Genomic DNA, 26,274 nt, shown 5'->3' with positions numbered 1-26,274 from the left:
AGCTTTTGATTTCTTTCTTGATCTTACTGGTAACCCATTCGTTGTTTAATAACATGCTGTTTAGCCTCCATGTGTTTGAATGTTTCTGTTTTTCTGTAGTTGATTTCTGATTTCATGCCCTTGTGATTGAGATGCTTGATACAACTTCAGTCTTCTTGAACTTGTAGAGACTTGTTTTACATTTAAGGTGATTATTGATACTTATCTATTGCCATTTTAATTTTTCATGCCTATATTTCTCTATTTCTACTTCTAATTATAGCAGTTCCTTTAACATTTTCTGCAATGTTGGTTTGGTGGTGATAAACTCCCTTAACCTTTTTTTGTCTGGGAAGCTCTTTATTTCATCATCTATCTTGAATGATAGTCTTGCTGGATAGAGTAGTCTCGGTTTCAGATCCTTGTTTTGCATCACTGTGAGTACTTCATGCCATTCCCTTCTGGCCTGTAGAGTTTCTGATGAGAAGTCAGCTGGCAACCTTATGGGAGCTACTTTGAAAGTAACAGATTGCTTTTCTCTAGCTGCCTTTAAGATTCTATGTCTTGAATTCATGGCATTTTAATTATGATGTGTCTGGGCGTGGGCCTCTCTGGATACTTGCTTGGGACTCTCTGTGCCTCCTCAACTTGAGTGATTTTTTTCCTTCACCAGGTTAGGAAATTTTTCTGCCATTATTTCTTCAAAGAAATTCTCTATCCCTTGCTTACTTTCGACCTCCTCTGGCATTCCTATAATGTGAATGTTGTTACGTTTCATGTTGTCCACAGCTTCCTTAAACTGTCCTCCTGTTTTTTAATTGTTTTTTCTTTTTGGATCTCTGATTGATTTTTTTTCTACCGTCTTCTAATTAGCTGATCCAATCCTCAACTTCCTCTCATCTGCTGTTTATTTCTTCCATTGTATTGTCTATTTCTGCTATGTCATTCTTAATTTCCTTCATAGTTTCTATATCTTTTTCATGCTGTTGAGCATCCTTACAATCAGTATTCTGAACTCTGTGTCTAATAGATTGCTTGTCCATTTCATTTAGCTCTTTTTCTGGAGACTTCTCTTGTTCTTTCATTTGTGGCTTGTTTTTTGATCTCCCCATTTTGGCTGTCTGTTTGGGTTTGTTTCTATGTATTAGGTAGATCTGCCAGGACTCTCAGTCTTTTTGGAGGGTCTCTGGTGCAGGCCAATGTCAGACACAGTTTGTGACTGGCCCTGAGTACCCTGTTTGGGGCTATCAACAACCCTGGGCTTGAGATCCCCTCTGTTGGGGCTGGGTGCATTTGAACAGTAGCAAGATGCACACCAAAGTCTGCTTTTCCAAGGCTCGGGTCCAGAAGCAGATCAGGCAAAAACTCAAAAGTGCTTTGAGGTCTGCCTATGACTTCAGGCTGATCAATCTGATTCTCTTAATGAGCCTCAGACTGTAGAAGCTTCACAGGGTGGGGTGGCTGATTGTTATCAGTCTCTTAAGGAGCCTCAAGCTGTAGAAACTCCTCTGGGCAGGGCAAGAGGTTTTCCAGCAGGGTGGGGCAATTGCTTTCCCCTCAGACAAAAGCTACTGAGAAGATAAATGTTTGCCTGAGAAAGATGTCCTCTACAATTTGGGGGAATGACTTGCCACAGGAGTCCAGAGGGGTGCCCTCTGAGCTCTATCTCCAGGGCCCACAACCCTAAATTCTCCTCACACAGTTCCAGTATACTCTGCCCTCCCTCTGCTGGAGCCCAGGGTGAGTGGCTGCACAAGAAACTGTGTGCATTGGCTCTTTAAGAGGGTGCCTGCATTTCCAGCCGTCTCTCCCTGGCAGACAGAAACCCTGCTGCTTTTCACAGCCAGATGTTATGTGGGCACCCTTCTCAGTTCTAGTGCTCTTGTCTGGGAAGCCCAGCCTGGGGTTTAGGCCCCAGAGTCCTCAGTGGGAGCCCCCCACAGCTGAGATATCCCTTCATACCTTCAGCTGCTGCCCTTGGGAGCCCAGCCAGCCCTCTAATGCCTCTGCCCTTCCAGTCTCTGTGAGGGTCTCCACTTTTCCTCCTTGGTTATGAGGGTGCTCTCCAGCTCATCTTCAGTTGCAATTGATTATTCAGGATGGTTTTTCTATATTTTAGTTGTAATTCCAGTTTGGTCCTGGGAGAGTGTCAGTGTAGCTTCCACTCATTCCACCCCCATCTTTAATCTTAAATCTCTTCATGATTTTTAAATCATCAGAGAAGAGCATCATTTGAAAACCAGCAATCTTTGATTACTCCTTGGCCTGTGAGGAGCCCACTTTGTAGGAACAGAGTGTAATGGCTGCAGGCCTGACAACAACTGTCTGCTGCTTCCAAGAGATGGCTCTTAGGCTAGTGTCCCCTCGATTGTGAGCAGGGTATAGAACCTTTTTTGCTTTCCTTTGCTGCTTTGATAGTTGTTACCTTCTTATAAAACCCATTTCTTTGCAGTCTCTATCACTGTCATTCTCTCCTCCTGCTAGTAATTGTATTCCTACTGACCTGTCCTTCCATTTATTGAAGTTTTTGTCACCTCCAGGTTCCATGTCACATCCCTTCCACCCAGCCATCAATTTAGGCAACATGGAACTTCATCTGTTTCTTTTCCCCGTTTTCTGTGACTGGCTCACTCCATTTCTGCTACTCTTTCCCATAGCCCTTCCCAAGAGTACTTCCCTGTTCTGGGTTTACTTACTGTTCCCACTACAAGCTCCTTGAAGGTGAGCTTATCCCATGGACAGCTCTCCCATTGACAGCTCTCAGCCTTTTGACTTTTCCCTTCCTGAACTAGTCTGTGCTTTGAGTACCTCAGCTCCATCCATTTGTCCACCCATCTAGCAAAACACCGTCGGGTGAAGCGTGATTCACTTTGTGCTTGTTTCACTTATCCCTGACTTAACAGATTACTTGTCTGATGAGAGGCACTATGTCTTACTCACCTTACTTAATTCCAGTACTTGGCATATATAAGTATCTTATTGAATGCCAGAGTACTTCACAGGAGTGCTAAATATTTTGTAGAATGAAGCATTTGGCAAAGCATGAAAGGTAACCAGAAAGGCCAAGTGCTGTGATGGGTAAGTGCTGTTAGCATGAGCACACAGGAGTGGCACTAGTCTTTTATTTTAGGGGGATCAGAGGAAGCATAAGCTTGTATTACCTTTGTCATCTGAATTCCTTATACATGACCTCAAATTATGCAATTATTTTTTACAGGCAACAAACAGACATTTTCCACAAACTGTTACAGGGGCATATTTGAGTGGTGTTCGAGAAGCAAGCAAGATTGCAGCATTTTAAATAGATTTTGTCTGGACCCAGCTTTCTTCTGTATACCCCAGTGGGAAAGTTTGAAACACATTAACCTCACTTTCATAAAATCAAACAACAAAACCGTCTCTGGATAACAAAATTGAAATGTTTCTAAAGTGGTTTGATAATGTAAATCCATGTCACCACTCAAAAGCATTAGCCCTAAGATCCAATTTATAAGCACTTCTATTTAACTGCATTTTCCACAAGTCTAGTACTAAATCTTCTGGATTTCAGAATAAAGTAGAATATAACCTTAAATTAAGACCTTGGATGTGATTCTTCCATGGTTGCAGGTTCCCTTAAATTTGACTTTTTGTTTAGCTGATCAATTTTCACACATTGAGAAACCAAGCCAATCAAGCAGAAATCACTGAACAGGTAGAGCCATGTATTTTTCTTCTATGACAATTTATCGCCATCTTTGCCAATGAGCCTTAAGATTTTTGTATAGCTCCAATATTGAGCTTTTACTTAAAATTTAGGTCGAAATCTTTCCTTTTTGGATATAGCACAAAAACTCTTCAGTCAAAAGTAAATGAAGCTTCTAGATTATTTTATACTATACCTCCCATTGGGTTTTCAAAGAAAATTTAAATTCAGGTACCTTTTGTGATAAAACATTTTAGATTTGTGTACTCATTGGCAAAAGAGCAAAATTTTCAATTCTTAAACAGTGCAGGTTTTTATCACTGAAAATGGGGTAAAGAGAGTGTGGTCTTCACACTTTAGACATAGACTATAGGGCTATTTTTCTTTGAGCCATGTTTGGGCAGATGGCACACTTTAGCCTTAATTTTGGCAACTACTAGCAAAAATATCTTGGTAGAATAACTTAATAAAAGCCTCTTCACAACTGCCTTTTTTACAGAATTGTGTTTTCAGTATTCCATAGGCCGGTCCACTGGAAAACTGCAGAAAAATGTGATATCCTGATAAATATTACATATTTTATAAGCCATATTGTAAAAGCCTGAGAACATGGCAAATACTTTTTCCTTTTTTCACTCATGACCAAAAAATGTCATTTAAAATAGGCATTGGCTTCAGAGTCTTAAGGATGCTTATCTTGCCAAGAAGTTTCAGTTTACAGGTAAAAACATGGATAACTTAAGTTCTTTTGTTTTAGTCTTTGGACAGGTTTTTCAGTTATATTGGTCTGCTTTAAAGAAGGACTCAAAAACAAGGGCAGCACAAAATGACTTTAAAGCCACTTTTCAAAATATTAGGTGTTTTTAAAATTTAAGTCAGTTTATAAATGAAAAGTGTCATATGCAAAGAATGTATTGTGAAGTTAGACACACCTCCCTCCCCATCCAAGTATGATACAAATGAAAGAAAAAGAGTATGTTAGTTTCAGTGTTAACACAGGGAAATACTGATTCTTAGGTTATATGATGAGACTTGTTGGTACTAATTGGGGAATGTTCTGCTTTAAAGTGTTATATATTAAAATGTTTAAAGAATAGCATGTGTTAAGCGATAAATACAAAATATTTTACGTTTGAAATGGTTCACAGTAAATTATTACTTTAGTCTCTGGGCACTTAAACTTGTGCTATAAACAAAGGAAAACCCTACTTAATAAAGTATGGTGAATGTGTATTTTTTTAAAAAGCCTCATTTCTTGTCTCAAGGGTCTACATCTGACATTTTGTTCTGTAAGGAACCATGGTACTTTTCCTTTAAATTCTTGCATTACTTGGAATATGTTTTTCATTGTTCTGAAGATTTTGTAATTGAATAGCTGTGAATGTACATGTTTTAACTGCAGATTGTGAACAGCTTGTGTAAAACTTAATAAAAACTAGACTTGTTTTTCAAATACACTCTGCATTGTAGTGATGAAAACATACTTGTTAAATGGTTACGTCTTCATCATAAACTTTCACACTGGCCAACTCAATCCCTTCACCTCCAAACTCTCTTTAGACCGGTTAGGTCAGGGGTGGGAACCTTTTTTCTGCCAAGGGCCATTTGAATATTTGTAACATCATCTGTGGGCCAAACAAAATTATCAGCTTAAAAATTAGCCTGCTAATTTGGTCAAACATTTAATTAACGCACCCCTAATGTGATGGCAGGAACTGCTTCTCTTTGGTGAGGCCTTGGCAGGGCCAGATCAGATGATTTCAAGGCCATATAAGGCCCATGGGCTGGACGTCCCCCACCCATTTTACGTCATAGGCATTACTCTGTATCCCCTTTCAATTAAATGGTCGTAAAGTAAGCAACTGTTACCTTGATCCACTTTTGTAAATCACTTCTAGTTTCCCAGGCGATTTCTTTGTAGTGTACTTAAAGTGAAAGTGGTCAGTTATCGCTGAAGAACACTATATGGCTATAATTTAAGTGATAAATGCAAAATATTTTACGTTTGAAATGGTTCATAGTAAATTATTACTTTAGTCTCTGGACGTTTAAACTTGTGCTATGAACAAAGGAAAAACCTACATAATAAAGTACAATAAGTGTATATTTTAAAAAGAATCCTCATTATTTGTCTCTAGTGTCTATCTCAAGAGCTAAATCCATTAAAAAACCCATGTTCTGAAATTCTCATATAGAGGGGAAATGCTATAAAAACCTCTAAGACAAGACATCAAATGCGAGAGACAAAAGCATTGTTTATTACTTTTATTGACAAAGTTTATAGGAACAAATTAACTATTTAAAATCAAAGGCCAATTCGTAGGTCTCAGTTTATTCCATTCATTTGTATTATTTTTCTAATGTCTTAACAACTTTATCAAGAAACAAGTCAAAACTGTGAAAATACCTGTTAACAATCAACATATTTTTACATATTTCTGTTCTATGATGCAAAGATATTTTAAACACTCAACTGGTTTATCAAAGGCCTAATTTTCTCATAAGCAGCATGTTTTAAAATTAAGATTATTTAATAAACTGATTAACACAGTCAATTTAAAAGACAAATTAGTTTTATTCAGGGGTGGTCTATATGTTGAATCAACTAGAATCCTGATTAGCCAAAATTTAAAACCCAACCGCTCTAATTCCACAGATACATTAAATTTCTTTAATGTTAAAAACAAGTCATCATTTTTGAGAAATACTTCTCAGAGACACTCACTACTGCCTACACATTATCTTCTGGCATTACACCTGGTACTTTTTGTCGTCATTGTAAAGGTCCAGGTTTCCTGTAAATACCAGCATTTTATATGGGCCAATGCAGTTAATGTTCTTGTACTTAATCCTACTCTTTCCTAAATTTTTGAAGTTCTGATGTGTTGATTTTGGTTTATCTTTAATATAAAATGTGTCTATAGACAACAGTTGCAGAATTGACACTAAAAGCTACAAATTGATGATACTTTCAAAGCAAAGCAGAGAACTATGTTTTTGTCCTTCATTGTTCTCTTTACTGAATTCTGACTTTCACTGCTCTGTGTGATACCATCTGGCTGAACACTGACATTTCAGTTTATAACTGTAAAGATAACTACCTATATGGGTTTTAAAACTGATCCGCACAAAAGAAATTTTAAAAAAAACTTTATATACAAGTTTGTTTTTGAAAATACAAAAATAACATCTGTCACTTTTGTCATGCTGACAAATTGACCTATCTATACATGCAGAAGAAAAGTTCCAATTTAGTCACCTGGACACCTGAAGCTTGTAGTCTTAATATGATGAACACACTGCCACTGAGTTGTCACACTGACAGGTGTGCTGTATTCAAAATATCCCATATACTAAATACTGCATTGGTCTCTGCATGTATAAATGCCAGTTATAATAGTTTCTGCCCTACTCGATTAAAAGTATGCTGTAAGCTAATATTAACTGCACTAAAACCTACAACAGTTCAAGAATCTATGACCTTATACAAAGAAATCCAAAATGTACAAAATACAACTATAAAAGCAAGGAACAATTAATGCCATGCAAAATTTTAAACTAAAAACTGCATAGAAATGCAATTTAAAATGGCAAAGTCAAATTTACATAACACCCAAGATAAAAAAAAAAAGAAAAAGTCAGCAGTAAATTCTACCAACATAATGCTTGCAAGGATTTAGAAAAGGAAATACATTCTTTTTGCTGGTATAATGGTATAAATCAGATCTTCAAATCCATGGAACGAGTCATCTGTCTCTCCTTTATCTCAAGAAATTAGCTGTAATGAAAAGAGAAACATTATTTTCCCATACCCAACATACAGTATTAGGTACATATAAGTCATAAAACCTTATTTCATTTTTAAACTTTCTTTTACTATTGTGACCTTGGGAAATCAACTGGAATCAATATAAACTAATAGCTACTGCTGATTTTCTTCTGCCTTTGACTGGTGGACAGATACATGTACTCAAGTTGTGTGAGTGCCTCTGAGATGCCCAGTAGACGGGAAGCCTGAATCTCTTCCTCATCTGAGGTCAGGTTTTGTCACTAATGTGCAGGGCTTTATTTTTAAGCTCTAAAATGGGAATAAAAATATTTTTCTCCATTTTGAGGAAATTTGAGGATCAAACGTGATATTTAGTCATGTAGTTTGAAAAATATGCATTATCTGATAAACATTTCTTTTCTCGCATATGTCCAAAATGCTCAGAGTTAGAAACAGTGGATATATTTACCTCTTTAACAGTTGTTTTTATGAAACCTTTTCTTTCAGTTAAGTCATAAGCAGGATAATTTTCATATACCTGTAGTGAAAAGGGAAAGCTATGTTAAAAATAGATTTTGAAAATGCAATAATGCTCTATCTTTGGATAAAAAAGAAATGTATATATAAATAGCTGCATGTATGTTCTACCAGTACTCTGGTTCACTATAGAAAAGTCCATTGCAAATAAGTAGTTTTAATATTGTATATAGAGCAGAAAATAAACTAGCATGCAAACATTGTTTTAAACTGGGAGTATCAGCTGAACTAACAAATGTGGGTGAGGAAAACATCTAGATACATCTGAACTAAGTGGACTGAATTCTTTATATTGGCAGGTTATCTGTTGGGTATTTTTTAGAGAGATTCTTATTTTCTTCTGTTATATCATCCAACTACTTATAATTCAACTTGAATTCTATGCACTTCACTCTTCACTCATTGTTCAACTCCTTCCTCAAAGTTAAATCACTCAGACCCAGCTGGTGTCAGGAGTCCTCTACTCCTAAAATCTTACTCTAAATTTCCCTCTCTTTTATCAACTTGATACCTGCTGCTTGACTTCACAATGACTTCTAGTCCTGACTCCATATGCACCCCGCCAGCTTCATTCCTGTGGTATAGTTCAAGGTTAGCACATTTTTCTCTAACGGACCAGATTAGTAAATGGTTTCCGCTTTTCCAGCAACACATTTTCTATCACAGCAACTATGTCATTGTGGGGTGAAAGCTGCCAAAGACAATACTTAAATGAATGGGTGTGGCTGGGTTACAGTACAAAAACAGTAAGATGGAATCGGCCCATAAGCTATAGCTTGCCAATCCCTACAAGTATAGTTAATCATTTAACATTACACTAATTGTTTGTCTCTTGTTCATTCTCCACAAAACTCCAAACCTGAATTGGTCTAACTACCAACTTTTCTATGGCTAGGCCCAGAGGAAAGACAACTGTGGGAAAATGTAACAACTCTGAAAAAGACTGATCCCATTTTAAGTCCATGGTAATATCGGAGCCTCCCCAGCAATCCCAAGTATTTCTAATCAGGTCCTTTCATTCCTGTCAACGGCAATTTCATCCACTTACTCAAGTGTCCCATGTTCCTGTTCTCAGCCAAGAAGCTATTATGATGAATTTTTCAACTTTCTGACATAACTCTCTCCTTCCAGTTTATCTGTGTCTAGATTCATCAACTCCCCATTTCCTTTACCTCTGGCACAGCCGTCCCTCTTCTCCTGAATCTTCAGCTTCATACCCAACACTGTCCTGAGCCTAACACATGCTTGCACTTTCTCTCCCTGACTTTAATACTTTACCAACTTGCATCCATCTCCCCCATCTAACTACTATTTCCCTCCTAAGGCAAGCTGCTTCAAACATCAGCTTTATTTCACTCACTTTCCTCACTATTCATTTACCACCCATTTAAACTGCTCTTATGTGAACAATTATTCCCTAATTGCCCAGTCCAAAACACCCAAGTCCTTTTCACCTGACTTTTCCAAATTGTCCCTTTTTAAAATTACAGAAATGTACTCACAAAACCATTCAAAGGGAAAGAACTAGTTTCCCTCTACTCTGCCCTCACCCCTCTCAGAGATCGGTGATCAGTTCACTGTGTGTTCTTCCAGACCTTCCTTAAAAAATGAGTCTATACACAAATGTACCAATGGCAATATAGTTTTTCTGTATTTACATAAATGGGGTAATATTCCATGTTTTAAAATTTTGACAATGCCTGAAAAGTTTTTCCATGTTCTTTGCAGCTGCTACATAGTATTCCAAAAATATGGGTGTGGTAACCTGTTTAACCATTTCCCTATTGAAGGCCTCTTAGGTGGTTTCTGACTTTTCACTATTAGACATGCATTACTGCACTCATTTTGTGCAGATGTGACTAAGTCTTTAGGATAGAGACCTAGAAATGGAATTGCTAGGTTAAAAGGTATTTGCAATTTAAATTTTAAGATATTATCTAACTGTGCTCCAAAGCTGTTATATCTTAAAGCATAAGAGAATGTTTTTCTATATCCTGTCAGCCATGAAAACTGTTATTCTTCATAAATACTTTGTCATGCTAGTAATGACAAATATTCCCTTTTAATTTCTATCTTCCTCATTAGCGTAGGGAAGGTTAAGCAGGTTCTCATTTGTTTAAAGGCCATGTTTATTTTTTTCTGTGAAGTAACTGCCTTTCCATAGCCACTGCCCCGTGTAAGCTGATTTCTTTTAACTGGCACTACTACACGCCCTCGAATTGTTTCCTCTTGGCTTTCATAGCACCACTTCTCTGGCCTTCCCTCTACTACTGACTCTACAATTTCTTATATTCTGTAGAAATTACATCTCAACTCTCTGATGTTAATGGTCTCCAGGACTGTCCTTTGCTTTTCTCACCCTTTATCATCCTCTGTGGGCCATCCTATCTATATTTCTGGTTTTAACTCCCAGCAATATCCTAGTCTAGGTTTCTCTCTTAGCTTGGAGAATTACAATGTTCAGAATTTCTCCCACTTTGATGTTCCAAGCACCCCATCTCAAAATGCCTAGAACACCTTTTCCTCAAAAAGTATGCCTTTTGTTCTATTCCCTATTATGATTAATGCACTCAAGTTCTTATCACTTTTGATCAGGCTCTCTTGATTTCTGACTTAGATTATGGTAACCCTGTAACTCTATGACATGAACTGGGTTTCTTGTCTTTTCATCTCATTCTTCACCAGTCTGTCCTTGATGTGTCTAGGGTGACTTAAAAAATAAAAACCTGACTGGGTCATGCCCCTGCCAAACAGCTCTCAATAACCTACCCAAATTCCCAATTCCCTATTCATTTCAGGAAGAAAACCAAACTAACATGGCATATTTAGGAACTGAAAAACTCCAGTATTCACTAACCTCTTTGAAGACTTCCAACTCTAGTCTTCAGCCAAATTAAGCTAATTACTATTCCTCACAGTCATTATTTGTCATATTTTGTGAATGTGTCAATGCTTTTCAATTGTATGGAGCAGCTAATGCTCTAAGATCTCTTTCAAGGTGCTTTTTTCCAGATTTCCACAACCCCCTCCCCCTCCCACCCCAAAGTTGGATGGTGCTGTAGCATCCTTCTGCACTCTTCCAACACAGCCCTCACACACTGTACTCTAATTACTAAAACAGTTGTCTTTCAATTCCACTGGACTATAAGCCCCTAAAGTGAAGTAACAGCTTTTCCAGCTCTATCTCCAACATCTATCCCAGGGCGTAATATGTAGTAGAGACTCAGTGAGTGCTGAATGAATAAAAAATGATAAATGTCTTTAAAAAATATAGAATATTTCACCTTCTATACATTTCAAATTTTAATTTCATTTTACTTAAGAAACTAGATTTTAAAAATCTCCCAATATTGAGGTAGGGTATGGACTCATATTCAAGACTACATCATTTTAACTTCATAGAAGTCTGAGCTGTACCTAATCTATAACAACTCACTTATCATAGTGACACTGAAAATGAGGTGGTCCATGAGATTTTGCTTTGTAAAACTAGCATAATCTGACAATGCATCAATAAAGTTCCCAGATCAGGAAAAGATAGTTTCCTATGCAGTTTGGAATGTAGCACTTTATTCACTGTATATATTCTACTGTTATTTATGAAATAACTCCAAAGAGCAGAGGCTTTGACTTACTTTAATGTGGTTATCCTAGCACCTGTAACAGACTGCTTGGCATGCAGTAATTCAGTAAGTATGTGTTCAATGAGTGAACGAATGCATGTAAGAATCTGGCTTCAAACTGAGGGATGGGTGAAATAATTTTTCAAATGAAAGCAAAATGATCTAAGGATCTGTCCAATTACCTTTTTGCAAATCTGCTTCATTGTAACTTCCTCCAAGTTAGCACTGGCCAATAATTTCTTTACTGTTTCCTTTAACTCTTCATCTGTAGGAGGTTTCTTCAATTTTTTAATTAAAGGTTCATCATCTGAACTATCCTCAGATTCACTTTCTAAAAGTAAGATTTTATTACATGTGAATAAAATTTTTTCTTACTAGTAAATTAGCATTCAAGATAGAGTGGGAAAAATTCTATAAGCAGTCATCAGATTCTCAAGGGGTATTAAAAAATTATAAATCATCACTCTATAGTTACCTATAAAACATACTTTGAAAATGTCAATTTTGAAAAATTATAAACTATAAAAAACTGGTGTACAACTTCCCCCCCCAATGTTCTTCTCAGTTTACCTATTTTCTAAACACTTAAAAACTATGTTACAGCATATATGTTATATCTTTAAAGGTGCTGAAAATGTATAATTTCAAACATACCTTTTTTGGAACTGTTTTGATTCTTCTTGGTGGTGCTGCTATCTGCCTTTTTCACATTAGCATTCTTAGCATTCTTTATAGATTTTTTACTTTTAGGAGTGGCTTTCTGTTTAGGTTTTTCTCTTTTAGCTGTCTTTTTTGGTGGCTGTTAGAAAGCAAAGTACATACATTGATGAGATTAACTGCTATCTCTCTCTCTCTCTCTATTCCTCTTTACCCCTCAACATTAGAGAAAGTTAATGTATTCAATATCACCAATAAAAAAGTATTACTAATTATCATTTTTTGAGATGACTAATATACTCAATAAATTTAATTTTATGCCAACACGAGTCATGTGAAGTCATGAATCAAACACTAAAAATAATACATGCCCACATTTATTCCACGCTATTAGAATGAAAACTTTATATGCATTACCTCACCTGATCTTGAAAAACTCTAATACAGGTACTATTAATATGCCGTTATTTACTGTCAGTCTCTCCCAATTTGTATGTAAGGTTCCATAAGGACAAGGATTTTTTTGACCATCATGCTCATTGATGTATTCCTCACTCCTAAAATAGTGCATGGTGCACAGTAGTTGCTCAATAACTATTTATGAATATATGAGAAAACTAAACCTTAGAGAGGTTATTTTTGTCCACAGCCACATAAACTAATAAAGTAAGATTCAAATAGATCTGACTCTAGAACCTGTTTTCTTAAATACTAACTCATAGTTGATAAGACAAAAACAAAGAATATACATATGGATAGATTAAAACGACAATATTGTCTCAACCAGGGTCTATGAAATTGGAAAACAAAAATTCTTCATTTAATGAACATTTCCAAAAGTAAAAGTATTCTATATAAGCAAATATCCCAAGATAACTTAAAATATGATCTTTATATACCAAAAATACTGCAAATGACTTTTGATAGTATGTTCCTCCAAATGTTTTACACTCAATTTCTGATCATCATAATTCAATCTTTTTAAGGACAGAGCCATTGTGTTCAATTTATCCTTAAGAAAAATTCAAGTGTACAGGCCAATCTGTTGCAAAAATTAAGTGGGCTCAGGCAATTTCTAAGTGCAGTTCACTGGATTTCAGTGTTTGTCTTCTCTTGCTCCACTACCATTACCGTACAGATTTACTTACATAAGCATAATATGACCCTGAATTACCTCAATAATACTGTCAAGCTGGGAACTGGCTAACCCATCTAGTTTACTACTAAAAAAAAATGCACATCAGAGGTGTCAAGGGGCTGACATGCTTTTGAAAGTAAAGTATATGAGCTTTACTATGGATTTTTGCCATTTAGAGGCCATTTTTAGTTATTTCCTAATTCCGAGAGGTGTTTCAGAGAGTGAGGGTTGCTGGAAAGGCATCAATGGTTCAGTACAGATTTCTGTGATTAACTTAAACTGATTTTTTTTTTTTTTTTAAATATATCTTTATTGACTTCAGAGAGAGGAAAGGAGAGGTAGGGAGAGAGATAGAAACATCAATGATGAGAGAGTCAATGATCGAGCCCACCACCTGGTCATGTGCCCTGACCGGGAATCGAACCCCGATCGCCTGGATCCTAGGTTGGCACTCAACCGCTGAGCCACGCCCGGCCGGGCAACTTAAACTGTTTTAAGTTTATTAAGCATCTACCTAATTCATAAGAACCACACTAGGGTCTGAAAGGGAATATTAAAAATTCATAAATTCTGTTGATGCACTCAATACATAGAATAAAATCATCACTATTAAATACCACTCTTTAGTCAAAGGGTAATAAAATCTGGACCTGTAAGACATTCAAATATTTTACAAGAAACTAAGTTATTAAAGAAAAGGTTGGAGAGGGTGAGCAAGGCGTAACGATGTTATAAACATTATTATTTTATCCTCAAATTAGATAATTAGAATCAGATAATTAAAATATTTCCAGAGCCTTTTAAGGCCAGAGTATAAGGTTGTCATTAAAATTTTAAAAGGCACACACAATATGGTACCATTTTAAATAAAACTTGCAAGCTGGGATTAGTAATAGTTTGAAATTTGCTGTGATAAAGGATAATCAAGCCATCCCCCAAAAATGTTACTGTGGTACAAACACACAATTAAAACTGTTTTCTATATTTTTTATTATTTTTTAATCCTCACCCGAGGATATTTTTTCCATTGCTTTTCAAAGAGAGGGAAAGAGGGTGGAGAGGGAGAGAAACACTGATGCGAGAGAGACATATCGATTAGCTGCCTCCCACAAGTACCCCATGTGGGGCTGAGGATTGAGCCTGCAACCAAGGGACGTGCCCTTGATGGGAATCAAACCCGAGACTCTTCAGTCTGAGGGCCAAAGCTTTAACCGTTGAGCCAAATCAGCTAGGACTGCCTCTTTCTATATTTAGCAACACCATATAGAAGGAATAGTGTCCTACAATTTTTTAAAAGGACTATTAGTCTATAACTTATTAACAAAAAAGATTGCAAAAATACTGTTACAAGCACTATAGAGATACAGAATAATAGGTAAGAGTGTATGGGCTCTGGAGGCAAGCTTCCTAGTTTCAAATTCTAGCCCCAGCACATTTCTAGGCCCTGATTTCCTATGGTTTTATGGACAGTAAATGAAATACATGAAAGTACTTTTAATGGTGTCCAGCACATAGAAAACACTTAACATTAGTTATTATTACTATTGTAAGTGCTTCCTTTTGTAAAGAAATTATTTCATTACACAAGTGTAATTTCCTTCAATAACTTGAAGTTTATGTTTTCCCTAAAAGCAAGGCAGATATATATATAATAGATACATAAAATAAAAAGCAGTTAGATAGACTCAATGACACGTGTTAACTAACCAGGATACATCATGTTTACTTCATTGTATTCTGATAGATAAGACTGGACCCACCCATACAAAATTTTAGTTATACTGAATTTCACTTATCTGCAGTAACCAATTACAAATTATTCTGTGACAAATTAAAGGTTCGAATTCAGTCAAGTATCTTAGACAGATAAATGTTGGCATGGGAAAAAGCAAAAGCTACAGAGTAAACTGTAGATACATATGCATACTTAAAGGTTTCATCTCAAGCAGAGAGGCAATCAACTAACTGACTAACACATCTTGTGCTTTGGTCTTGCAGAGGTATTAAAAAACCACACCAGCTGCCCTGAACATAAGTTATTAGGTATAGGAGGTATAGGTAATCATAGAGAATTTTTGGCAGATAAGGAAAACATGGGTAATCTGAAATTTGGGAGGTAATGGAAAGAGGCCCTGGGAGAGCTGAGAAGGAAAGTCAAACCATGCCTACTTAAAATTCACATGAACTTCCAAATCTTTACTACTTTCATTTCTCTTCCTCTACTTAGGAAAATTTCACTCATGGTTCCAAATCCAACTTAACAATCTATCACCTCCTCTAAATCTTTCATAATACCACCAATTTGATCAATCCATAGTCCCATAGGGCCTGGCCTATTCATACTACTGTATGGAAGGCCTGTGAAGCAGTGAATAAGAACACAGGTTTTAGAGCCAAACTTCCTGATTCAAGCTCTGACTCTACCACTGACTAATTCTGCATTCTCAAGCAAATCACCATTCCCTGTGCCTGCTTCCTCATCTGTAAATGAAGGTAATACTAAACTAGGCAAAATTTAACACCCTTTTTCACATTTTTCTATCTCTGATATTGGGGTACATTTTATAATTTACATTAAAATGATGCCTTATAGGCATTGTAGATTTGATGAACTATGGCCACAACTGTAGAATTTTTGTGTGGATCAAATACATAAATATACATAAGGCAACAGAGAAAATTAACATTTAATATATGCATTTTTATTAATCTGTAGTTATTTACATAGTTTTCCCACACAAGTTTCTTAAGGACAGATCTGACAATATCCTTCAGAACAGACACCTGCCTGCCTATTTAGTCCTATGCATCCCCAGCAACTACAAGAGTGTTTGGCATAAAGTAGCCACTTAAATATTTCTTGTCATGTTTGTTCTGTATCATTTGCAGGATCTGGTTTACTCTGAACATAGGATGTGGTTAAAAATATAATTAAAAGGTACCCTGGCCAGTGTGATCAATGGTTAGAGCGTTGGCCCAAGCACCCAAGGGTCGTGGGTTCAATTCCCGGTAAAGGACACGTACCCTAGGTTGCAGGTTTGATCCCCAGGCCCAGTCAGGGCATGTGCGGAAGGCAACCAATCTATGTCTCTCTCTCACATTGATGTTTCTCTCTCTCTCTTCACCCCCTCATCCCCCCTTCACCCTCTCTAAAAATCAATGGAAAAAATATCCTCAGGTGAGGATTAACAATATATATAATTAAAAGGAAAAAAATGCATTTGTATAGCACTACTTTCACATCCACTATTTTATAAGCTTAAAAAAATCCAAAGATAAAACAAATTTGTTTCTCATTATAAGTGATGCCATTGCCTTATAGCTAGTAAAAATCAAGACCTTTAATTAAGTTCAGTGTGCCTCCTACCATATTAGTTGCTTATAGAAAGGACTAACCTACCTATATATTTCTTTAAGCTAGAGTTGAAACTACTAAACTAAATGATAGGAATAAGCCAGTGATACCATAATTTTTTATTTTTTTTTGCTAATCCTTACCTGAGGATTTTTTTCCCATTGATTTTTTGAGAATGGAAGGGAGGGGGAGAGACAGAGAGAAACATTGATGAGAGAGACACCCCATCAATTGGTGGCCTCCCGCACACGCCCTGACCAGGGCTGGGGATCAAGCCGTTAGCCGGAATCAAACCCAGGACCCTTCAGTCCATGGGCTGATGCTCTAACCACTGAGCAAACCCGGCTAGGGCACCTATTGATTATATTGTTAAACTTAACTCTTTTCCCATTACACACAAATGCTACTAATGATGAGAAAGAATAAAAATTGTTGGAAGAGAATACAGAATGGCAACAAAGAAAAACCAAATTCTGTATTAGGGCTGCCTTTGAGTTTATCCCCAAACTCTGTATGGGCCCTAGGTCCTTTCTTTAAAAATAAATTGTTGCCCTGGCCGGTTTGGCCCAGTAGTCAGAGTGTTGGCCCTCAGACTGAAGGGTCTCGGGTTCAATTCCCGCCAATGGCATGTACCTGAGTTTCAGGCTCCATCCTGGCCCTGGTTGGGACTGTGCAGGAGGCAACCAATCAACGTGTCTCTTTGGCATCGATGTGTCCTCCCCCCCGCCCCGAAAATCAATGGAAAAAACCCTCAGGTGAAGATTAAAAAAAAATTGCTTTTAAAGCTAAATGGGTGTGATCCAACTTTGTAGCGTTCTCCAAATACCTTCCTTTCGCTGCGCCTGCCTCTCCTGCTTACCCTTCAAGGTTCAGATCCAGCTGTTACCACCTGTGAAGTCCCCCTATTTGGAGCTCCGCTCCCGTGCCCCTAGAAAGAGGCAGAGACTCCCTGTCTCCTGAGCTTGCACATTACCTTGCCCACAGCTCTTGTTTGGCTGTTATAATCTTCTACTGTACTCTCTCAATCTGTGACTTCCTCCCTCCTACCAACTAAGCTGAACTGTGTAAGGGTAGAGACCTTGTCTTGTTTCTTGAACTCCAGAGCAAAGCTTAAAACTGGCACTTAGTAGTTGCTATGTAATTATTTTGAAAATTGAGATGGGAAAAGATCTGTGGTAACCACACAACCTTTAAAAACATATTCCAACCCCGAGGTTCTGTTTCATTAGATCACTCTGCTTGCTAAGATAAACATGTTTTTCTATTAAAAGCAATTAGCCAAACTTGATTTTTAATATCACTGCCTTCTGGCACAAACTTACCTATATTGAGTGTATATTTAAGAGGAGGAAAAAACACTATTAGATCAAATCATCATGGGTAGGGCCTTGCAACCTATATATTTTAAAAAGCCCCACAGCTGACTCCTAGCTATAAACCATATAAGATGAGAGATAAACTTATGGTCTAGAACTATCGCCAAGCCTATTCTAGAAATTAACAGATATTAAAATTTTAGGCTTTCCTGGCTACATATGGTCATTATTGCATGTTTTTCATTTGTTTTTTTACCAATATTTTAAAAGTGGAAAACCATTCTCAGCTTGCAGACTGTGTAAAAATAGGCTACAAGATGAATCTGGTGTACAGGTCACTGTTTACCAACTCTTGGTGGTCTAGTTTATGAATTATTGGAGATACATAAGCAAAAGGCAGGAACCAGATAAGACAATTAACAGGATAATTTCTCAGGTTAGAAAGTTTATGTCAATAACTTTTAGTTTTAAGCTGTAGATTTATATAACTTTCTTAAAGCTATTGCTTAAAGACAAATTTGGATCAAAATCACTAATTCTATATAGAGAATTCTGAAGACAAAAGTACATGACTTACAAGCTCTGGAAAGAGTAATACATGGAACACATTTCTAAAAATCATTATATATTTATTATACCCTCAAAGTACAAAACTGAGGGCCCTCTCATGGAGTTAAGGCTAAATGAGATGCAAGACCTGAAGTACAAGACTCAATAGTTTCTCCTTGTATGTACCAAATAAATGCTTAATGAACAAGTGGTACTTCTCTGCAGAGAAACTGCCAACTCCTGGAAAGCAGAGGCCATGTCCCTCTTTTCCCCTACATAGCAAAGTGCTCAGGTAGAATAAGACAACTGCTTTGAATGAATGAGAATGAGGAATCTATCCCTTAAGGTTTTATTATTCACACAACAATGCCCAACCTCATGGGTTCTCTTAGTCTGCCTCAACATACACTACTCTAGCTTCACCTCACTGCTTTACTTCTGGAAACAGCACCTAACCACAAGCCTTTGTCAAAGATAGCCTGTACTTTCCTGCTCCCCATCTTTGTTCACATGTCCAACTCTCCTTTCTATTCCCAAGGTGAACTTCAGCTGGTACTTTCTCCATTTCTCCCCAAAGCTTTTCCTCATTAACAGAGATTTTCAGAGATTTTGGCTAAAAAGTATCTTCTATAATGCCAACAGTACTTAGCATATTCCCAAAACTTGGGTCTTTTAGCACAATGTATGGGGAAAAATTAGGTAACACGTTTAAAACAAAAAGAAGAGAAGTCTAGTTTCCAAGTTGTCACGGATTTATTTTTAAGATTCGGGCTTGCTATTTTTGAATATGCTGTGAGTGGTTCAATCAGAACCATCTAGTACTGTAGGTATTTTTGATGTGCTAAAGGAAAACAGGTTAAGAATTGACAGCTGCCATTAATTTTAGATAGTACTGTAATCTAAATTTTTAAAAGATTAATAAATAATATAATTTTTAAAAAATTTGAAGGTGTTTTCCATGTTTCTGATAACCATGAAGGTATAAAATCAGAGGAATGACAACAGTACTTTTTGAAGGAAGGCAAAAAAAAAAAATCTTGGGAGAGAAGGCTTACCTATCTTTTATAGGCAGCAGGGCTCTTTGAAGGAGGGTCTCCAAAAAAGACGCCTGTCACAGAGCCAGAATCCTGTCCTCACAGCAGAAAGGTTGTACTGGGTGAACAGATGAACAAAATAAAAATTAGCTTAAGATACACTATTCTTATAACAGCTTGGCTAAGAAAACTCAAATGCCAAGTGTAAAGAATGTGCAAGTCTTGTTAAACTTCACAGAAGATTATAAAGACAAGTTTAAGTCTAGATAGATTTTACTATGGTGATTATTCAACTTTGCCTTCCAACAAAAGGTTTAATAGTTCAAAGGTTCAATAGTTTGAATTTCCTCTGATCAAATTATGAGATGGGGGAATTCTTGTTTTTAATTTATTTATTTAACCCTCACCCAAGAACAAGGTCAGAGAGAAGGAAGAAACATTAATTGGTTGCCTTCCGTACATGCCCCGACCAAGGACTCAACGTGCAACCCAGGTATGTGCCCTGCCTGGGAACTGAACCGGCAACCTTTTGGTGCATAGAATGATGCTCAACCAACAGAGCCACTCTGGCCAGGCAATTCTTGTTTTTTAGAACATAATTAAGGACTAACAAAACTTTCACATTCACCCTCCCACCACTAGCAAATAATTTTTCCAATGGTCCACTCAACATCCCCCTTTTTATTTGCCTTCCTCCTATACAGGCAGGAAAGCTAATACTTCTATCTCACAGCTTTCCTTACAGCTAGAGGTGGCCACATATCCAAGTCCTGGCCAATGGGATATACATGGAGATCTCTGGTAAAAGGCATCCCTTCAGGGAGCAGGGGCAAAATCACTAGAAGAAAGCTCTTTGCTCTTTTCTATCTGAAACAGGGAAACAATGCTAAAAGGTAAAACCACCATCTTATAATCACAAGGTTAAATGCCACATAAAAAGATGATGGCTCAGGAACAGAAATGGTACCCAAATTCTTGATACCTTTTTCTTGAATGCTATGCTGGCCCAGAACTGCTTGTCTGTGGAATTCTTGCAGTGAAAGAAAAAGGAACTTCTGTTTTGGACATTAGTGAGGTTTTTAAGTATTTATAGCTGAAGACATTCCTCATTCATATTAGACACATTCTCAATACTCAAAGTAAAAATCCAGTTTTATACTTTTTCTAAAGATAAGAGTGTTAGAAAAACATTAGGAAACAAAAACTACAGAATTGATAAAATGAAAGAATTAAATTATGCTTTTAAGGGTCTAAAATATTTATTACATTCATTTCCTCCAACTTGGGAAGCACTGCTTCTCCCTTTTGTCTGTACTCTCCAATAATTGCTCTGTGCCTAAAGTCTAATATCTGTGAATGGCCTGCCTGAATATGATTTAATCTTACTGGTTCATGTTAGCAGAATTCCCCTAAAGATGCTAATTCAATAGGGGAATCAGTTTGTTTTTTAGAGTAAGTTTATAGGAAAAAAACTAAACCTGTCATTTTTCTATTCTTTCATTTTAAAGAAACTTCATCTACCACTTTCTTCCTGGTTCCAAAGTGCTCTCCCGCAAATGTCCAAGAGCTGAGATAAAATTTAAAACAGCTTTTATAAAACAGTTACTACCCAAGTAATTCTCAGAAAGAGCTCCTTCTTATTTGAGTTAATTCTAAAGAAAAAGCGAATTAGAAACTGTTGTGAACCACTCACTGCATATCATAGAGACAAAGGCACAAGTATAGAGAACTTCGAAGAAAATGTCTTAGCAATTACTAGCTGATATGCTAATGCGACATATTTTCTTAAAGACTTTTAAAAAAACAAGAAAAGCCCTGGCCAGTGTGGCTCAGTTGGTTCAGCATCATCCCATGCACCAAAAAGTTGGTTTGATTCCTGGTCAGGGCACATGCCTGGGTTTTGGGCTTGATCCCTGGTAGGGAGCATGCAGGAGGCAGCCAATCCATGTTCCGCTGTCACATCGATGTTTCTCTCTCCCTCCCTCTCTCTACAGAAATCAATTTTTAAAATCTTAAAAAATAAATAAAAACATATCCTTGGGTGAGGATTAAAAAACAGATTAATCTTCATAGTTATTTACTCTAAGAATCTAAAATAGAACATGAGACCAATCTTAGTAGAGAGAAGTCTTTTATTTACAAAAGAAAAACTCATTCCAGGAAATAAACAGAATAAATAATATTAACTTAGTAATTTTCTATGAAAAAAATCTGCAAAAAATTCCATCTGCAGGCAATCTACCATTTTCCCAATCAACCTGCAACTCTTCTTTATGACCTCTTAGAAAAGAGGTCCTTTCATGGTAATGACCAAAAATACCTCCATTTATGAAGTCCCTAACAAGGCTGCCACTTAACCAAGTCATCAAAAAATAAAGAAAATCAGTTTTCACAGAAATACGGTTCCTCCTGCTAGCACTTACCTTCCAAAGGCAATCAGAGCTTTTCACAAAAATGGAATCAGCAGTAAAGTTTTTGAAGTCTTTAGAGTGATAAAGAATACCTATGCTTATTGGAGGGAGATTTATCCCAATCATTTATCCCAATCATTTCTCAGTCCAGATTTCACTGGCACTATATTTTATGAAGTCTGCTTGTATCAGCCCAAGCAGAAAAACTGAAGCAGAAAATAAAGCATAATGATAGAGCTCTTATATTCTGTAATTTTATATACTTAATGTCTGTAAGAACATTTTTCAGTTTGCCTTTTTCTTCCATGTATTTTCATCATTTGACATAGGTTTCTAGCAAAAGGTCCTCGTTTATGGCACTGTAGAAAGAAAGGCTTTGTTTATAGTGGGAGAGTTTCACTTGTGATCATTATCCAGTAACAAATATGGTTATAAATCAGGGTCACCTATACTAACAGACTTCAACTAATTCTACTTAGAACAGTGAAACAATCATCTGGAAAGCAAATAAGAAAATGAATAACCTTTCTAAATCCAATCTTCCTGCACTTTAATGACAGGAAAATTGGATTTAGAAATCCTACATGTGATAAAAGTTCGGCTTAATATTAAAAGTAATACCAGTAGCTAATACTTAGATACTACTTGTGCCAAGCACTGCTATAAGTGCTTTACGAAAAATCACTTAATACAACCCTTTGAGGCTGCTACTATTATTATCCCCATTTTACAGAAGGGAATCTGATGCTACAGAGTTTAAGTAACTTGCCCAAAGTCATATAGTAGTACAGCTGGGATCTGAACCCAGGTCATTTCTAAAGCTCATAATCATATTGCCTCTATGAAAAAATCAGATGTTTATAATCTATGACCACTTTTTATGCTTTTACTTTGCCTTTAAAAAGGTTTTAGGGGAAGCACAGTGAATATACACAGGAGATAACCAAAAATTTGTTGAATGAGGAATACTATTACTGCAAAATTGCCAATATTGCATATTCACATGTTTAACATAAACAAACATGTTTTTCCCCAAATCTTCCTAAAATCTATTCCATAAAAACCTTAGTGCTCAATATATGCATAGCCCATAGACAGACACTAGTACGAGGAAGGCCTGGGAAGGGGGCAGGAGCCGGATGGAGAGGGTCAAAGGGGGAAAAAAGAGGGACATCTGTAATACTTTCAACAATAAAGATAAATTAAAAACAAAAACAAAAAAACCCTTAATGCTCAGATTACTCATCTTCTTTTACACCAAAAATACAGTAACATGTTTATAAAACACCTGCTAGCTTTGTAGTAGTCTTTCAATTACGAAGCATTTCAAACTCAGCTTTACTGAAGTCTTTATAAAATTTGACATTAAAATAAGCATGGATTTTAAATGCCTAAAGGCAAATATATACAAAATACACACATATAAAATCAGAGTTCACAATATCTTATTCCCTCTAATCTAGAAGTTATCAACTGGAGGTGATTTTGCCCGCCAGGAGACACTTGGCAATGTCTGGAGACATTTTTGGTTTTCACAACTGTACGTTGGGGAGGTGTGCTACTGGCATCTAGTGGGCAAACATTCTACAATGCATAAGACAATCCTCCACAATGAAGAATCATTTTGGCCCAAAATGTCAAGCAACATTAATCAAGTCCTAAATAAGACCAAGTACATTACCCAACTTATAGACCAAGTTCTGACCAGAAAAGGGGGCCACCAAAACAAAATATAAAGCCTACCAAGACTATTAACAATAATAGAAAATCATTCCCTTGTACCCATTCACCATCTACTTGATTGAAGATACACAAAAAGGGTAAAGTTAACCCTTTAAATGGCCCAGCAGCTCTTCCCTTTTTGAAGTTTCACTTTGAAAACTAAAAATATTTAACATTTTACAAAGATTTGCAAATAAAGGAAAATGGCAGGCATTCCTAAATGACACAAAACTTGCCCTCCAATCAAACTTCAAATGCTGTTATTCTCATTAACTAATCCTCAACGAGTTGAGGAAAAAATGGTGGTCCTTAAACTCCTTGCTTTTTGCGTAAAATAGAATAAAATGATTCAAGAGCATCATAATATATTAATATACTATGAAAAAAATTCTCAAAACTCTGCTCCTTTGTGTTCTGTTCAGGATATGCACCCCTCCTCCCATCCATTCCCTTCCCATTTGACCTACTCTAGCCAAGGCCTGGCTCAAGTTCAGTCCACACCAACCTCACTCTTCTCCACCTTGTACACCTGGCATGGCAACAGCACTAAAAGCTTGTTAAGGGAAAGAAAGGGTCTATACTTCACTACGTGTCTTCAGAATTAAAACCAACCAATATGGAACTGACAGTTCCTACAATCTGCTTTCTAGCTATACCTGTTAAACAGCAGGAATATTTAACTCTCCTCAGGAAAAGAAATGAGAAACCCCCACACATCTTTACCTCCTCTTCACTTTCTTTGTCTTCATCCTCTGAAGACTCTTCCTTGTTTTTCTTTTCATCTTCATCACTGCTAGACTCATCTGACAGAATTTCAGGACATTTGGTTCGCTTTGCTTTCCTTGCCATTCCAGAACTGTTCCGTTCCTTTTTGTTGCCTTTGCTGGAAGTTTTTTTAGATTTTGGCAATGGCTGCATAAAATAAAACAAACACCAATGAGGTCCTGTATTTCCAAGTCAATCAACTATTTCTGACACCTACTTCTCAACTCAATTCTTCCTGTTCCTGTCTCAAGATATTGTATTTCCAAGTTCAGCAGTTTTCGAGAATGCATCTTTAATTTGTCAAATTAATCTTTTTTTGTCTAAATTACCAATACTTTCATTTGTATTCTAAACACCTAGGCAAGAGACTCTTCACAAATGTTTAAGTATGCATTCTATGGTCTGACATGGGACTAGAAGCCCAAGTACACACTGTGTTAAGCTCAGTTGTTTACACTTTATTAAGGCAATATTTTTAATTAGACTTATAATTTATTTCATTCTTATAAACATTAACTACTGTCAGAGAAGGTTCCTGTTTTAGGGGCCCCTCCAATCAAAGGACTAGGAAGAATCATCCATAAAATAAATGAAATCTCACCTTACACATCCTGAATTTATGAACTATACAGTTTATATTCGTATTACCTCTGGGCTCTACTTTCAATGCCAGGATTATATTCTCACTGATCACTGTAAATATGAAGTACTAAGTATGCTAATTATGAAACTAATTAAGAAGCACAAAATAAGTGCATTGCTCTTAAAACACACATTTTTAAAAAGCAGAGTAGAGCATGTGAAGAAAATGATTATATTAACCAACAAATTTAACTTTTAAATGCTTTCTTAGGGGAGAACTTGCTAACTTCTAAAACTGAAAATCTTAAAATTACCCTGCATAAAGGATCTGAAAAGATATACACAAAGGAGTTAAAATTACTTATTTCTGAAATTATGGGTATTTTGTTTTTATTTTTGCCTATTACTTTCTGTAATAAACAAAAACATTAAGAAACATTCCACAATTGTATAAATGTTAGTGATAACTTTAGGCAGTATTTTTTATGAAACTAGCAGAACCACAGGTCCCTTCTCTCCTGGGAACCTCCAGTCTTAAGAGTCACTCACCTGAACAAAAATTAGGAAAAAGTGGCTGCTTATGTTATGTACTGTTCTCACGCAATCTACAATGTACGGAATAGCCTCTAATTTGCCCAAACAACCTACCTTTTAAAAAGCAGACTGGGAAACAGCCAATCTAGTCACTCCAGAAATTTTAAGTTAGTGAACCAAAGATATTTGTCAGAGGGGTTCTCTACTAGAAACTTCCGTGAATGAATACAGATATCTTGTTATGTGAACTATTACCATTACCAGGAAACAAATCCATTTAGATAAATTCTTTGATATCACTGTTTGGAGAAAAGATAACTGTCTAAACTCTCACAACTCACTATATGAAATGCAGGACTCAAATATATTAGAAAAATATGACAACCCTCACTTTCCTAGCTCAGGGATCAGATGCAGGTAGTGTGAATATAATAAGGAATTAGTAATATGAGGACTGGAATGGTCAGTACTGAATAAATCTATACAGGAAAATAAAAGCTGTTAAATCACTCAAGTAACCAATCAAGAAAATGCAACTTCCAAAAATAAATAAGATTTAATTTTAAAAATAATAATAAATAAATGCTTTAGAACTTTCCTATATTGGTTGTAAAATTA

The 26,274-nt window shown here is 36.4% G+C and overlaps 2 protein-coding genes across 5 annotated transcripts in view; one reads left to right on the top strand and one right to left on the bottom strand.

Annotated features, from left to right (window-relative positions):
* KDM1B (lysine demethylase 1B) overlaps positions 1-5,121 on the top strand; it is a 56,810-nt gene extending 51,689 nt beyond the window's left edge. For 3 of the 4 annotated variants that reach the window (XM_081144428.1, XM_081144429.1, XM_081144430.1), the window contains one exon: positions 3,197-5,121. In XM_081144428.1, the coding sequence (XP_081000554.1) occupies positions 3,197-3,280 (84 nt within the window). In that variant the 3' untranslated portion in view covers positions 3,281-5,121. The remainder of the gene's footprint in view (positions 1-3,196) is intronic. The other variant, XM_081144431.1, reaches the window with a different exon arrangement.
* Positions 5,122-6,339: 1,218 nt separating this feature from the next.
* DEK (DEK proto-oncogene) overlaps positions 6,340-26,274 on the bottom strand; it is a 31,613-nt gene continuing 11,678 nt past the window's right edge. The window contains exons 7-11 of the mRNA XM_081144434.1: positions 24,499-24,687; positions 12,248-12,392; positions 11,776-11,924; positions 7,903-7,971; positions 6,340-7,442 (exon numbers count right to left, since the gene is read on the bottom strand). Coding sequence (XP_081000560.1) covers positions 7,431-7,442; positions 7,903-7,971; positions 11,776-11,924; positions 12,248-12,392; positions 24,499-24,687 — 564 coding nt within the window. The 3' untranslated portion in view covers positions 6,340-7,430. The remainder of the gene's footprint in view (positions 7,443-7,902; positions 7,972-11,775; positions 11,925-12,247; positions 12,393-24,498; positions 24,688-26,274) is intronic.

The sequence above is a fragment of the Miniopterus schreibersii genome (genome assembly GCF_964146895.1).
Source record: "Miniopterus schreibersii genome assembly, chromosome: 8".
Taxonomy (NCBI): domain Eukaryota; kingdom Metazoa; phylum Chordata; class Mammalia; order Chiroptera; family Miniopteridae; genus Miniopterus; species Miniopterus schreibersii.
The sequence above is the reverse complement of the archived record's forward strand: the minus strand, read 5'-3'. Positions and strand labels throughout refer to the sequence as shown.